The sequence below is a fragment of the Anopheles stephensi genome, chromosome 3 (genome assembly GCF_013141755.1).
Source record: "Anopheles stephensi strain Indian chromosome 3, UCI_ANSTEP_V1.0, whole genome shotgun sequence".
Classification (NCBI taxonomy): domain Eukaryota; kingdom Metazoa; phylum Arthropoda; class Insecta; order Diptera; family Culicidae; genus Anopheles; species Anopheles stephensi.
The window spans coordinates 85,485,251-85,500,974 of record NC_050203.1 but is presented as its reverse complement, the minus strand read 5'-3'; the positions used below and the strand labels follow the sequence as shown (position 1 = coordinate 85,500,974).

Sequence of the window (15,724 nt, the reverse complement as noted above, 5' to 3'; positions counted from 1 at the left end):
GGCAACCATGCCGCTTGGGATGTGATTTTTGGATTATTTATTTACTTTGCTTTGGTGAATAAACACGTTTTTTATAAAAATAAAATTTTCCAATAATTTTACTATTATACAGGATATTACGGCTCTGAAAAAACATGTCCAAAATACTGATAAGGAATGGAAACGTTCAGCAAGGGTAAAGTATTCGGCACGCAAGCATGAACGGTTCGCACACACACACCAACTCGATTTTGCATCACAAACGAGCTCGCAACACTGCCGCCGATTGTACGACATCTTTTGACACCCCGTAGAGCGGATGAGAAAATTCTGATCCGTTTTCGCACCGAACGATCGAAAAAAGGTTACCTTTTGTCCAGCCTTCGACCTTCGCTGTTGAAATCGCCTAAAGCACAGGTAGGCATAATCATCGGCACGCACGTTCCGGACACGGTCAATACTCGCGGCAGTGTGTTTTTGCACGTTAAAAATCTTACATAACACACTGGGCCACCGAAGCATCCACCGGAGGAGGAGATGCTTAGCGGCATGCAGAAATACTATTGTTCGTGCAGCTACACCCGAGCGCCGTCATGATCCTGGACCGTGATCCCGTTGTGTAATCGAATGCTTTGCAACGCTAGAGTGGTTTTTGTTCAATAGGTTTTCTATTTGCAGGAACCATGTTCAAGTCCATCGTGCCCGTGCTGTCGCAGGTGCCAGCTGAGATATGTCTCGGCCAGCAGAACCGTGGCATGGCCACGCTAAAGGCCATCTCGATCCGGTTGAAGTCGGTCAAGAACATCCAAAAGATCACCCAATCCATGAAGATGGTGTCGGCCGCCAAGTACGTAACCAAGACAACAACAGGACATTCGGACAGTTGATGACGGTTGTGTTGTGTTTTCGATCGGTTTTTTGCACCCGCAGGTATTCCCGTGCTGAGCGTGATCTGAAGCAAGCGAGACCGTACGGTGTCGGAGCGCAGCAGTTCTACGAGAAGGCCGAGGTAGCTCCGAAGGAGGAAGACTCCAAGAAGCTGTACATTGCCATCACGTCCGATCGTGGTCTGTGCGGTGCGGTGCACACCGGTGTCGCCCGTTACATTCGCGGCGAGCTGGCCAAGGACCCGAACATCAAGGTAATCTGCGTCGGTGACAAGTCGCGTGCCATCCTGTCCCGTCTGTATGGCAAGAACATCGAGATGGTGGCCAATGAGATCGGCCGTCTGCCGCCGACCTTCCTGGATGCTGCCAAGCTGTGCAATGCCATCCTGAACCTGGGCTACGAGTACACGGACGGTAAGATCATTTACAACAAGTTCAAGTCGGTCGTGTCGTACCAGGTGGCGGACATTCCGATTTTCTCGCTCAAGTCGGTCGAGTCGGCCGAGAAGCTGCCGGTGTACGATTCGCTCGACTCGGAAGTGATTCAGAGCTATCTGGAGTTCTCGCTCGCCTCGCTGCTGTTCTACACGATGAAGGAGGGCGCCTGCTCCGAGCAGTCGTCGCGTATGACGGCCATGGACAATGCGTCCAAGAACGCCGGCGAGATGATTGACAAGCTGACGCTGACGTTCAACCGTACCAGACAGGCGGTCATTACCCGTGAGCTGATTGAAATTATTTCCGGTGCATCGGCGCTGGAGAGCAAGGATTAAGCGCGCCGTATGCTGTTTGTTATGTGTTGGCCGGTTACTCCGGTTATTGAACCGATCCCCGATTTTAATTCGGTCGTACCCGGCAGATTGTCCCTTTTGTCGAGCAACATCAAGAAAGAATTTACCTTTCTGTGAAGGGCGGCGATACTAATACGTGCGTGTTGGTGCTTTCGGAAACCATTATCTCTTCACGAAGCCAGAGCAGAAAAGAAATAGTACTATAACAAAGTAAACGAAATCCCGAAAAAAATCCCCTCTTTTGGCTGCGGCCTGATGTGATCTGATGAGTACATTCGAAAATTGTGAGCATTACCCCTTGTCCGGCATTGTTTTGTTGTAGTTCTGCAAATCTTTTGGAACATCATTTACATTACCAATCTGTTCCATCCCTCATGTCGCACCATTCGTATCAGGGCAACGAAGCCGGTTATCGCAAGCCAATTGTCCTTAGGCTCAGCAACATGTGGTCTATCTGCGGACGGAGTTTTCGTGAGGTAGCCGAACAGTAGTAGATCTTCCAACTCTTGGTGACAAGCCTTGGTGAATCGCCTGTTGTTATTAGTCCCTTTCGAAAAGTCCATTATCTCATGTTCCAGTCAAGTCTCTCATAGAAATGGGCAGGGAATACCCAGCGTACCTCTTGAAACGCTACCAGGACCGTATTGTCTTAGTATGGCCGGATGTTAATCATCTTTTTCCAAAATTTTCCCTTTCCCGTGGAAGATCTGGTCGGTGATCGATTTGGGCGAAAATGAGCGAAGATGTTACATTGAAAACCGCAAGTGCATAAGTTGTATGATTCATCTTTTTCGTTTATTTTACGCAGTTTTCATTGGATTAATTCTAAGTGCAGTGCTAATCATAAACGTATTCTTCTCCTGATTCTCTCGTCCATCTTTCATCCATACGCACACTCTTGTACTCGCTAAAAAATGTTTCCGCATTAAATGTTAGGCAAAAAAGTAAAACAGAAAAAGAAGACATGGCCACGGCCGTCTGCTGTGCGAGCGCGCTTACTATACAAATTATTTTCTTCCGCACATACATCGTATGCTTGCCTTCCTGTTGATCCCTTTTCCACAATCGTGTACACCTGTTCCTGTGCTGTGTGTAAAACCTCGAGCGAAAAGCATTGGTTGCTCCGGCAACGGGCAGAGCATCCAGGATATTGCATTTATATAAGTGTACGAACGAAGTGGTCCAATGTCACGATCGCCTATATGAATGTGTGTGTGTTTACAAAGGGAAGGATGTAACAAGCAAATGAATGAGTTTTTCATACACACTAAACGCAAAAGAAAAGGGGGAATTCACCGGGGATGTCTTAATCCTTGGCCGGCACTTCGATCACTCGCGGTTTGTCGATGATTCGGGCCGTGCGGCTACCCTTCTCCACGATACCGATGATCCAGGCCTGGCAGCCTTCCTGCTTCTCGATATCCTTGCAGTAGGCGGCGGCCTGTTCGCGTGGCAAACAGATCAACAGCCCGCCGGACGTTTCGGCCGAGTGGCCCTGTAGCAGCTGGAACATGTTGCCACACGCCTTGGCCACGGCAGCCATCTTGGCGATTACGGGCAAATTGTGAATCACGAACGACACTTCGTTCTTCTGATGAGACGCCAACGTCTGTGCATGGCCAAGCAATCCAAAGCCGGTCACATCGGTCGCACCGTGTGCGTTATACTTGTGCATCAGGCGTGCCGCCACTCGGTTCAGCCGCGACATGGAATCCATCGCACGGTGGTACGCCTTCCGCACGTCCTCCTCCGACACGACCAGCTTAATGCGGTTCCATCGTTCCGACTGATCCAACCACTGGTGCGCATTGACCGCGACCTGCGTACCGAGCGCTTTCGTCAGTACCAGCACATCACCCACGACGGCATTATCTGGCACGATGAATTCATTGTTCTGGCAGACCGTCGTGGCGACCCCGCCGATTGTGCACCACGGATTTACTACACTATGGCCACCGGTCACGCTCGTTCCCGCCTCCAGAGCAGAATCCTGCAAAACGAATGGATCATATCTCAATGCAACTGGGACAACGGGAAGCCGGAAATGCAGCAGCAAAGTACCTTAAAACCACGCATTATCAGCGGAATGACCACGTCACGCTCCTTTTCGATCATTTTCGTGCTTACGGCCAGCAGCATCAGCATGTTGTCACACTCCGTCACACCCATCGCGTACAAATCGCTCAACACGTTCGAGCACGCGATTTTCCCCATCATGTACGGATCGTCGACGATCGGGTAGAAAAAGTCCGTGGTCTGCACCATGCACAGACCGCCGTGCCGCAGCGGAATGACCGAACAGTCCAGCCCAATACCGATCCGGGGCGAAGTGATGGGCATAAACGGTTGGTCCGGGTCTTGCATGTAGTCCTGCTGCAGTGAGGAGACCAGCTTTTCCAGCACCTCCTTCGGCACTTTACAGCAGCGACCCTTCAGGTCGGCAAATCGCGTTAACCGGAACGATGCATCGAGATCGTGTGCGGTCGGATCAAAGGGCCGACGCAGAACCAGACCGGTGTTGCCGGTTAGCTCCAGATGGACCATCGGATCTTGCTGATAATCACCCATGGTGTATCACTCTAAACGGGAAGCTGAAATCGGAAGTAAATTAAAATCCCATCCGCGGTAACGAATAGTCGCAGTCTACTTACTATTCGTACGAGCGTACAATCTCCGTGCAGCCGGCTTCCGATGCGATGCAATGCAGTAGAGGCTTGGCAGAGGTAGCGAATCAAGTGGCGTCGCCTGCTCCGACTGAAAGGTTTTCACGCGCTCAACTCAACACCGATACTGCTGCCAACTGTACCACACACACGCACGTTTTTTTTGTTTTTTTTACCTTTTGTCTCCACAGGCGTTTTATCACAAAATTTTGAATGGCAACAAGATCGCTCGCTTTACAGACCCTGCCGGCCGCGGAATGAGTGGACGCAAAAGTTGCTTGGGCTATTTTTCAAAGGTTAATACCTATCGTATATTATTGTACGCAAAAGTTTAGCGACGAAGCAGATAGATGTAAAATGCACGCGCACTGGCGAAGAAATGCGATGCGGTGCGAGCGAAAGAGATGGTTGACAGGGATAGCGAAAGAGAAAGGGCACGTACAAAGCAAAGAATCTAGAAGCTTCCTTTAGCTAACCTTGGGCAAGTGGCGCGCACAGTGGGTGCACGTCATGCGAGACGTTTATCAGCGTTGGTTTATTGCTGCGGGTGCGAAACCTTCCGCTACGAAATTAGGAGTACCGAATATGGGAAACTTTTTGAAGGGTTTTTAATAGCCCAAAAGATAGCCAAGCTACTGCTGCTGTAATAAGTTTTTCAACTAAATTATCTCATTGTGTTTGGTTATTTTGACCGCAGCAAGATTTTCCGTATAGTGCCAACAGGCTGTGGTCTATGCATGTTTGGAACATGCGCTGGACATTTTTTATAAAGTGAATTTTTGTTATCGTTTTAATGTCACATTAGCTAGTATCAGCAAAAATAAGCCAAAAAGCAACAAAAAAACAAACTAACATAATCGTAGAAACGTAATGGACAATAAATTCCCATTTCGTTACATTTTCGAAACGATGTTTCACACCACGATGTTGATAAACCTTGGGCGAACAATGTTCGAAGTTTGGTACACGTCAGTTTAACAAAACAAAACTCCCGGCATCGCTCCCTTCCTCGTCGTGTCCTACCTGGCCGGCCCACGAGCAGGGAAAGGATTTGTATTCTCTCGAACTTCTACGAAACTGCTGGTAAGTGTGGACGCACGCAGGCTAGAAGCTAAAAATCGACGATCAAAAGTCCAGAATAGGACATTCTCTAGCGAAAAGTTCTTTCTCCACGTGAGAGCGTCTCAAAACAGTAAAATTTAAACCCCCAAAAAGCTATATTGAATACATTATTCGGCATCCGTTCAATACGATAATGGTTATCGATTTTTCCTTAATACAGATCCACGGTACCGTACTCTACCGGGAAGGCGTGTGCTAGGTTGGCGGTGCAGTGTGCGCTGTGTTATCACTATCGGTGCTAACCGGAATACCGAGCAGCAGTTCCACAAGGATACACGTGTCGCTGTCGCGAGATGAGACAAACGGGTAGCATTATCGTATGCTTTCTGGTCGTGGCCCTGCTGCCATTTCTCTCGCTCGGAGACATACCAAAGCCGCCATCCTTTTCCTCCGCCGGAGGAGCGAAGAAGGATAAGCTCAAGACTGAAAAGCTGCCACCCTGCAAAGCGTGCACCGTGCTGGTGAACTCGTTCCGCGAAGGTATCAAGCGGACGGAGCGGGCCAAACACGACGGTGGTGACGCGGCCTGGGAGGAGGAACGGTTGGGTAGCTACAAGACGAGCGAGCTCCGGTTAGTGGAGATCCAGGAGCGGCTCTGCACGGATGTTACACGCGGCGAGGACCAGTGCCATCAGCTGGCGGAAGATTACGAGTCGCAGATAGAGGAATGGTGGAAAAACCATCAAACCACCCATCCCGATCTGCACCAGTGGTTGTGTGTGGAGCAGGCGACCGTTTGCTGCCCGGATGGGTTCTACGGACCGCACTGTGAACCGTGCCCGACCTGTTTCGGCAACGGCAAGTGCAAAGGCAACGGTACGCGCAAGGGCAACGGGAAGTGTGCCTGTGACGAGGGCTACACCGGCGATAACTGTGATAGCTGCACGGAGGAATTCTATCAGGCGTTCCGGGATGATACGAAGCTGCTCTGCAGCCGGTGCCATAAAGCGTGTGCTGCCGGAGGTTGCACTGGGGCTGGGCCGAACGCCTGCCGCGTGTGTCGGGCCGGATGGGTGATGGATACTGCCCGTGGCGGGTGTGTCGATGTGGACGAATGCATCAAAGAGGCACCGTGCACGAGGCAACAGTTTTGCGTGAACAATGAAGGATCCTACAGCTGTTTAGGTGAGTGAGCGAGCGAGCGAGAGAGAAATACTCTTCCGCAAAGGATTGACCGGAAAATTTGACTCAATTTTCCAGAGTGTGATAAATCGTGCGATGGCTGCAACGGAGATGGTCCCGATTTATGCGAAAATTGTGCCGCAGGATACGAGCTTCGGGATGGCATGTGTACAGGTAAGCTTTTTATGCATGTTTTAGAGTGATTTTTCCTTTGCTTCAGTCTGCTCGCATTTTCATTTTGAGCGCTGTTTTTGTGTGTTGTTTGCGCCGGAAAAACACAGTGCTTTAGTTCCGTTTGGTTTCTGTTTTTTGTTGTTGTATGGCCTGGAATGCTATCGTTTTGTACAGTAGTGGTATTTTGCCGTGGTGACGACTAACCATTTGTCCGTTTGTCCGCACCCACCCATCCACACACACACACATACAGATACGTCCAACGAGAAGCGCAATCAGTACGCCACCTTTACCCGGTACCTAACCTACCTCGGTCTGTGCATTGCCACGTGCATCGTGCTACAGAACTCGACCTGGCTCGCGGCACTCGTCGGATTGGCCGTCGCCGTATACATTTCCGTGTCGGAGTACTGGCTCAACACTGCCCCGCAGCAACCGGCGGCCCCTTCGCCGCGGATATTAGACGAGATTCTTCAGCAGCATTAATAAAAATAGAACTTCCCGTGGAAACGCGGGCACAAAGGGATGGGGGGGACGCATATTCATCCATTCGGGACGCTCAATTTTATCTGCCATCGCGCAATGCTGTGTGCGATTATTTTTGGAGATACGTAGTCCTAGGACTGCGACGACGGCTTCGGTTGCACGGGCATTAATCTTCCACTAAGCGTCGCCATCAGAACAAACAAGGGAGGGGGAAAAGAAACGAAGGAACAACATTAATAAGACGGCATTTTAGAGTAAAATAAACGTGACAAAACTTGAGAAATTTTGTAGCGAGAGCGAAAGAAGAGAGTGTGTTAATGTGTGCGCCTATTTGTTTTCCCGGTTGACCCGCTAAACAGCAGCCACCTCGTCGGGAAATTCTTTGGAGGAAGGTTCATTGGAAGGGTTGGATTCGACTAGTACCGTGGCTTCTGATACTGATGAGTCCGATGAGATGGCACCGGATGACGCCGAGGTCCGCTTATCCGATGAACTGTAGAAGCAACAGCAGCTGCAGCAGAGGGACAACTTTTGAAGGGAACACCAAAGCAGTATCGTTAGAGAAATGTGATCAACATTAGCTTAACTTATGTGGGAGAGGGACATGCGTCGAAAAATAAACCAATTTTTCCCCGTACCCAATAAGGCATGCCGGCCTGGAAAATCAGTACAGACCGCCGAGGAACTGTTCTACACTCCGAAAGACAGACGATGTCAGAGGGCCGGGTTGTCTGGTGCTATTTTCATGACATGATGAGCAACCGCTGGTCTGTTACTCAGCCTATTCGCAGTACAAATTGTGACGATTCCGAGCAAATTGCTTCCCTCATGATGGATCTGGTTTCGGTTCATGAGCTAATGCAAAAAAGCCACACTCAACGGTTGATTTTTGAATATCTCGCTTTTATAGGGTATACAAGAAAGAACAGATTCTAGGTTTAATACAATAAATATTTACTCCACCTCCCACTCTTTCTCACCGCCTTCCAAACCAGTTACGCTTTCTCGGATCCGGTTCGATTCCCCCCCCCCCTTCCGATCCGGTACGGTGATGATCGATCGAAAAGACTATCAGAATAACATTAATAATAATAATAGTACAACGAACAAAAAAAAAAAGTACAGGATACACAGCAAAACGGACTAACCTAAGGACAGCATCCGTCCACGCGCCGCGTCCTTGAATGCTGCGCTGCCGTTAGCAGCTGTCGGTTTTGGTTTTTCCAAAAGACCAGAGTTTTGAGAACAAGTTAAGAACGCGGTAGATCGTGCGTGCGTGCGTGCGTGCGTGCGTGCGTGTGATGGCTAGTTAAATAGGAAGCCTTATTTTAAACGCGTGTGATGCGTAGTAGTAGTTGTAGCAGTCAGTGTTGTTCGTCATGTTGGTGATACGCCTTGAAGGAGAGACGGGGTGATACATCTATGTAATATAGTCTTGTCGTTGAATTGAAATGGCACAGAGGGGGTAAATCAAGTCGCAAAAGCAGCCTAGCTTAGCTTCCGTCCTTTCGTCACACACACACGCACACAGGAGCTCTCTAAATGATTCATAATACACGGACGTATAAGGTCGTCCTTATTTTCTACCTATCTACTTAACTTGTTCATTCGAAACTCTCTATGCGCTGCTAACCTCCACCTTATTACCTACCTTTTCCCCTGCCCGCTACGATTCGTTTCCTGCTAAGCATTCCAAGTGTTACAAGCTAAAACCAATAATACGCGCGCATCGCAGTTCACATGGTTCAGTCGTGGATAGCTCGTTGCTAGCAGAACGGTAAACGAGCAGCCAGATCGCATACCTTTTTTTTAAAAACGAAATCAGACGATAAATACGGGCCTTGATGCAGGATTTGCTACTGTTTCTTTGCTGGCAATGTTTCCTCCTTCCTGAGCCTAATACCCGGAACGGTTTGGTAAAGAGACGTCCGACGTACGATTGATTTTTCTTTCTTTCTTCTTGTTGATTGCTTACTGTTGGGTTTCGATTTTACTTTTTTTTGGCAGACGTTATATGATTAAAAGTGCTCTAAGCTGTGCTTGTCTATAAATCTGCCCCGACATCCAATGGTTCCCAGGGGCATAACACAGTCATCCACAGGATTACCAAGCAATGGTTTAAGCAATCTTATTGAGTTAATGTGTTTTTTGTCCAATTTAACCAATTTCATCCCTAGTGAGTTATTGGTTTAGTACTTCGTCCTGAACACGTGGTCCAAAACATTCACAACCGACAAGAGTGATCCGCTTCTCTCAAATTATGAAGCCATCTTTGATGGCGGTATGGAGTTCACTGAGATTCATCAAGCCTTGGAGTTCCACGCGGATTTCACTGGCTTTATGATGCTGATCGGTCACTCATATCGGAAAATGATATCTCTCTTTGGGGATGTACCAGTGCTACGCGGTCATGTTGCTGTGGCGCCGCCTTCTCCAGGTAACCTCCTCTAGGGATGGTAGAACTGTTGAGTACGGAGCAATTCGTGAGGCAGTCGACGAGAACCTCGCTGTCGCGGTCGATCTGGGAGCCTACCTTAATGGTATCGGTTATGGCCGTGACCATGAAGACGCTCAAACCTGGTTGAGATTGCGTCCCACTAGCCTAGCTGTAGCTGGCTCCCGCGGTACGTTTGGGGGAGTAACCCATAATAACCGTCGGGTATATGAGACTCTGGGGCGGTCCGGTGGCCGAGGCGACAGCGGCAGGGCCGGGGTTCAAATCCCATCCAGACCGCCTCCCCGTACGAAAGGCTGACTCCTTTTCTACGGGTAAAATTAAGTCACAGAAAGCCAGAAATGGCAGGCCGAGACCTCTCGAGGTTGTAGTGCCAAAGAAAAAGAAGATATGAGACTCTCCCCGCTCCTGGAATATTGGTACAAAAATTCCTAGCCGATAGTAAGTACACTCAGGCTGCTCGGAATGATCTCCAGCACTACTTGAGTGGAATCTCTCAGATGCTCTGACCCCTCATGCGGCTAGAGCTACTCTACCCACGCGGTTAGTTTACTCGGTGGTTGGAGGAAGGCTGAAATCCTGACCGATTTCCAACCAATCTGCCGGTGGGCTGGTCACGTCATGAGAATGACACCGGACGAACCAGCCCGTAAAGTCCTTTAAGGCCGTCCACACGGACAGAGGAGGCGTGGTAGGCCCAAATTGATGCGTCCGTCAGAACAGCCGGGATGACGGATTGGCAGACGATGGCGTTAAATCGAGGATTGTTGCAGCAGGCCAAGAACCGCAAAGCGATTGTAGCGGCTGATAAGTGAGTGTAGTAAGTAAGTTTTGTTTGTGTGTATCGAGCCGGACATAGTTTTCTACCTGTGGATGATTGTGTTAAGACCAGAACAGCACTAGATATCATTCCGATGGGGGGCTACCTGTTTATGTGTGTGTTACAAACTGTTAGGAGGATAGTACACTCTTCAAGCCTTTAAAAAATGGGGTTTCTGGCATAAAAATTGCTTGCTTTGTTGTGTCCACTTCACTTTGCAGACTTTTCCCGAAGTTAACTGAGACATTTTCCGTAGTCCTAGGGTGCTACAGACTATCTTTGGCGGTGTGTGTGTGTTGTGTGTGAGCAGGGCGTGTGGAGAAGGAGGATGAACCATGATGACCATGCCGGACTCATGCCCTACGAAGCAGGTCCTCACCAGCGACCCGTGTGGCTCGAGGCGTACACGAGCAGAGCGAGCTCGTTGGCTGGATCAAGTGGTCAGACCTGAGGGAGATCTAATGCAGCCGGGGAAAACGGATCGGCCACCAGGAAAAAAAAATCCAATCTTCAACCTCGAGAGGTTTTTGCCTGGACTTCTAGAACTCGTGGCTGGGTCACAACAATTTCCATAAATCACCCTCTCTCAGGCCACCAGAGTGTACTACATCCTACAGTAACCAGACTACAAATTGTTGTTACGTTTGATTGTACAAAACAAAACGGTGACATCAAACTTCCGCCCTATGTCGGGAGTTTCTGTTTGCTTTTTGGCCTTATCGAACTGCTCATCGTAGAACGGTACCGATTGTGTCAACAGGGTTTAAATTTTGGTAGCTGCTACAGCGCTTGGTTTGTCCTTAACCCCTATGAATGTGTGTTGTTACGTGATAGTTTTACGCACTATTCCATCTGCTAAGCATTGTATGCTGCATTGTAAAAACGAAGGAAAACAAATCATTACTTTGGACTTAACATAACAAACCTAAAATTGAAACGGTTTAAAACTCGTGTGCACATATGTATATGCGCTTTCCTTTCCTTTGCTTGATTTTAAAGATTAGTAATTGTTTTGTTCTTAAGAACAACTCGCTATAATAACGTTCACTTCCAAAACAAAAAGCTAGCCTTTTTCTCTGACCGCCTTTTTCGAGTCTTTTACGCGGCTTTGCTGTAACATAAAATGTGCATTGCTATGGTTTTTACGTACTCGGGTTGTCGGGTGGCAAAAACAGACGAATTATCCTGTGCCACATTGTCTTGAAGCAGATGGCTTTAGTCAATCTTCTCCACTGCTTGCTGGGGCGCTTGAAGCGCTTGTCTTCATTCTCGTTGATGCAGTTCACACCTTTACGTACTATGTTTCTCCGAGCAGGGAGGTCGTTCGATTGATTTTAGAGCTTACCATTCCCGATACTGTTCTTGTTATTGCTGCTACTGTTGAGATCTCGTTGGTTTGTTGTGGCCGCTGTAATGGTAGCTGCGGTGGTAGTCATAACGTGGGCATTGGCCGCTTCTTCGTTTGGCGTCGTACGGTAGGTGTATAGGCTCTGCAGCGGAACGTGCAGCAGCTCGATAACCTGCGTAAAATTTGATTCTAAAAGAAGAGAAAAAAAAATCAGTAATAAGCATATTCCGAGCGGAGCTGGCCCGCCCAGGACAGCTTGCTTACCATTTTCCGGCGTAATAATACCATGGCGGATGAGAAAATCGATCACCACCGGACAGCTGGTGGTTTTAAAGTCGGGCATAAACACCCGCTCGAGACATTCGTGGGCCGGTAAAAGCTGAAAGTTCTGCACCTCACCGTCCGAATTATCAGGCACAAAGTCTTCCGGCAGTTCGAGATCGTACACGAACTCCGTGTTGGGGAACAGGCCACGTTCGCTCTCGAAGAAGAACGACACACACCCGGCCGACACGAGATTCTTTATCAAGTGTCCCGGTATCGATGCTTCCTCGGCCGCTTCCTTGATGGCCGTTTCGAGCACACCGTACCCGACCGCCAGCCCACCGCTCACCATGTTGTCCCACTTGCCGGGCCACGTTTGCTTCGTATCGGACCGTTGCTGGAGCCAAATGCAGAGGCCTTTCGTTGGGTGACGCACGTACCCGTTAATTTCCACACCGTAGTTGCGCACCCCGAACAGGCAAGTGGCCGAGCGGTCCATCTTGAGCAGGGAGCCGGTGGACGATTTCACATCGTAGCATTCGTCGCGCCATCCCTTGAGCGCCACGAACATGCCCTGTTTGCGAAATTCGCGCAGTATCCGGTCGACCTGCTGCGAGCGTGTATTGTAATCCCGGAAGGCAGGATTCAGTTCGACAATGTTCTGGAAGAACCGGAAAGAAGAGACTGTGTGTTACTTCTCTCGATAGTTCGATTACTATTCATCTGATGCTGCTGATTACCTGCTTGCCGTGCTCCGGCGCACGGATGTGAAATACTTCGGGATGTTTGAGCAGCTGCTCGATCACATTCTGGCTGACCAGTCCCACCTGGTGGCCGTCCACAACGAACGGACGGCAGTCACCTTTCATGAAACCTAAAAATGCACGTCAAAGTTAGGACAATGATAGTAGCAATAGTAGTGCGCCCTCAACAAGGGCCATGATAAGACATTATTGGAACAGATGGCAAAGCGATTAGCGCACTTCTGCGCTGCGTGGTGCGCGTTCTACGCGCCACGTTGGAACCTTCAGCATCGCATTGGGTGTGTGTGTGTGTCTGTGTGTAGGGAATGGCTAGAGCTAAGCCAGTAAGCAAACAGTTGTTTATCGGTTTTGGTCAAACAGCTGATAAACGGCCAAACCTGCCTCCGATTTGGCGACTCACGGGCAGAAATGTCGTGGCGGGCCGTAGTTGAGTGACGTGACGGGTTTTAATGAGCTTGTTTTCACTCCCCGGCGGAGGTACGCGGCCAACCGGCCGTATGGCACATATTTGTTAGAGCAGCAAGTTTATTTTAAAATTTTCTCACCAATGCGCTCGCGAGATATGGACCTGGGGTGTGGATTGCGGCGGTACCGTAGCGCACCGAGGGGAAGCGTTCCAATTGCAATTTTGTGTTTGTGTACCGTCATCCCGCGTGTGTGGTTTTCGTCATACACGCTTTTTCTGTTTGCTGTGTGTTGTCTCTTATCATGCCCTTTCGATTGATTGGCAAGCCCTTCCGCCAATCGGTAGATTACATTCGGGGTTCACCTTTGGTCACACATTTTCCGATTTTTGAGCCACACGAAAGTCCGTCACACTTTTGCTTATACAACCGTAGTGGAAGGAAGTGGCTTATGGTTGACTCTCCCCGTTTTATCACATTTGCCTGCCTCCAACGCGGCCACAGCAATCGTATTTCCGTCCGATTTGGTTTTATGCAATCATTAGGGCGGATTATTACAACCACGACAACGACGGCGACAACGACCACATAAGCAGTAGCGAACCGCTATTTGCTATATTTCCCCGTACGTGAAATTCCCTTTTTGCAAATCCATCGTTCAAGCAAGAACACGTCACGGGACCTACAAGCAAAACCAAATTGTCCAATAATCATCCCGAAATCACCACTTACCGTTCAGATAGAAGCAGTTAAACTTCTGGGCGAGCTTCAGCAACCGTGACATCTTGGGATCTGGCTCATCACTTGCCGATGTCATTGTTGATGTTTTGAACGATGACGGTGCCTGCTGCTGCTGTTGCTGTTGTTGGTGGCTGCCGTGGTTTCGGATGATGGTGTTGCTGGCAAAACACTCTCTACACCACTGCAGCTGCGGCTACTTTGACTGTGTGTTAGTGTGTTTGTGTTCGTTCACAAGTCGTCGCCGCACACAAACATACAGGCGCCTCTGCCTGTTCCTTCACGTTCAGCAGCAGCGCGGTTGACACATAGGGGGTTGTCGACAACGACCTGACTGACACAGGAGAAGAAGAATACCGCGGCTCTTATCGATGGAACTGCACCAAGGATACTGTCGAAGTAAGCTTCACTTTCTTTTACATCATCCTTTAGGATATCTTGCAGGCTTCTGCTGCTTATGTCACAAAAATTGTAATGACCACTATCGCACACACAACACCGCGTATTAACGCCCTCTTGGTAAATGGCGGCACCGACCTGCTTTCGTACGTTTTTGCATACCTGTTTTTTTTATCTCATTAAACGCGCACCACAAGAAAAACACACGAAACGGAAAACCGATTTTCCAACCCTGTGATTTTTTGTTGTTGCGGGCAATATGTGTTGCAATGGATTGACGACACTGTTCTGCTTTTCCAACACCCGGTTACACGTTTTGATCACCACAAGCGTCAACGGAGCTACTCCGGTTTTCGTTTTTCGTGAAAAACTGCTTGCTGGAGCCAAAGCAAACACACGGTGCAGCACCACCACCTGGGGGATTCTTTTTCAGCCTGGAACAACAACGCACAGCCTACTAATATTGATTGGGTGAAAAGCGCTTAACCCATGTGCGACCAACACCATTGTCGTCGCTGGTTTGGTGGCGTACGGAAGAAGCAGATTTTCCTCTGCACAAATTCTGCAGAAACACTTTTTCCACCCAGCCGGCTTTTCTGCCGCTGCTGCTACTGCTGCCACTGGTGCTGGGTTCACTCTCTCGTCTGCTTCACACACTCTTGAAAATGATTCACATTCCGCGCGCGCCACCACAACACACGTTACCGTTTTTCTGCCGTTCCGCGTGCAACGATAAAATCTCTCCTCTCTCTCTCTCTCTTCCAACAGGAGTGTAAAATCACGTGTGTCCTCATAGGGGCTACGCTGAGATCAGGACGATCGGGTCCAACTAAACCAGGGGTGGGTGTAAAAATAACATTTCACGATGTTTGCCAAAAGAAGGCGAGTGGAATTAAGTATCTGGCACGTGCAAATAAAGGGTTATTTTTTATGTTTGAACATCAGCGGGTTTGATACCACTGGCCGCTTGATTTTCAAACGGGGGAACGCGTTTACAACCGCTGGTGTGAGGGTTTAGTTGAAGTTGAAGCCTATCAAACTATGTTGATTTGAAAAGCTAATCCGAATGCATGCTTTTTGAGCTTTAATTTGCACTCTTTTTAGAAGATTTAACCGAGATTTGAATAATAATACGTTTTTAGAAGTATTTTTGTGAAGAAATATCATTTTAAAAGTCAAGAGTTTACAAACCACGAAAGATTCCGTCCATTTCGGTTATGCTCCGTTGTTTTACCTACAGCTACACAAAACTAAACCGAAGCATCTCATTAATTGGCTGTTGTCTCTTGATTGTTCTATCTGTCGTTG

At 48.7% G+C, this 15,724-nt stretch overlaps 4 protein-coding genes across 9 annotated transcripts in view; 2 read left to right on the top strand and 2 right to left on the bottom strand.

Annotated features, from left to right (window-relative positions):
• Window positions 1–210: 210 nt before the first annotated feature.
• Window positions 211–1,889, top strand: LOC118513902 (ATP synthase subunit gamma, mitochondrial). 2 transcript variants are annotated; one of them, XM_036060224.1, is made up of 3 exons: window positions 211–396; window positions 658–826; window positions 910–1,889. In XM_036060224.1, exons 2-3 carry the CDS (start codon window positions 663–665, stop codon window positions 1,637–1,639), a joined length of 894 nt encoding a protein of 297 aa, XP_035916117.1. In that variant the 5' UTR covers window positions 211–396; window positions 658–662; the 3' UTR covers window positions 1,640–1,889. The 2 variants fall into 2 exon arrangements, with proteins under 2 accessions (XP_035916117.1, XP_035916118.1); XM_036060225.1 differs by having other exon boundaries at window positions 215–396; window positions 643–826.
• A 537-nt stretch (window positions 1,890–2,426) lies between these two features.
• LOC118513899 (inactive selenide, water dikinase-like protein) lies at window positions 2,427–4,858 on the bottom strand. The gene is made up of 3 exons (XM_036060216.1): window positions 4,309–4,858; window positions 3,719–4,248; window positions 2,427–3,647 (listed from the first exon to the last, which is right to left on the bottom strand). The coding sequence occupies exons 2-3, from the start codon at window positions 4,223–4,225 to the stop codon at window positions 2,964–2,966; spliced, it is 1,191 nt and encodes a 396-aa protein (XP_035916109.1). The 5' UTR covers window positions 4,226–4,248; window positions 4,309–4,858; the 3' UTR covers window positions 2,427–2,963.
• A 412-nt stretch (window positions 4,859–5,270) lies between these two features.
• The window catches only part of LOC118513900 (cysteine-rich with EGF-like domain protein 2), a 29,627-nt gene continuing 19,173 nt past the window's right edge, over window positions 5,271–15,724 (top strand). Inside the window, exons 1-4 of one of the 5 annotated variants that reach the window (XM_036060222.1) lie at window positions 5,271–5,403; window positions 5,603–6,567; window positions 6,643–6,738; window positions 15,185–15,207. In XM_036060222.1, coding sequence (XP_035916115.1) covers window positions 5,736–6,567; window positions 6,643–6,738; window positions 15,185–15,192 — 936 coding nt within the window. In that variant the 5' untranslated portion in view covers window positions 5,271–5,403; window positions 5,603–5,735 and the 3' untranslated portion in view covers window positions 15,193–15,207. The other 4 variants (XM_036060217.1, XM_036060220.1, XM_036060218.1 and 1 more) reach the window with 4 other exon arrangements.
• LOC118513901 (uncharacterized protein YJR142W) lies at window positions 8,107–15,120 on the bottom strand. The gene is made up of 4 exons (XM_036060223.1): window positions 14,012–15,120; window positions 12,852–12,985; window positions 12,112–12,772; window positions 8,107–12,036 (listed from the first exon to the last, which is right to left on the bottom strand). The coding sequence occupies exons 1-4, from the start codon at window positions 14,094–14,096 to the stop codon at window positions 11,834–11,836; spliced, it is 1,083 nt and encodes a 360-aa protein (XP_035916116.1). The 5' UTR covers window positions 14,097–15,120; the 3' UTR covers window positions 8,107–11,833.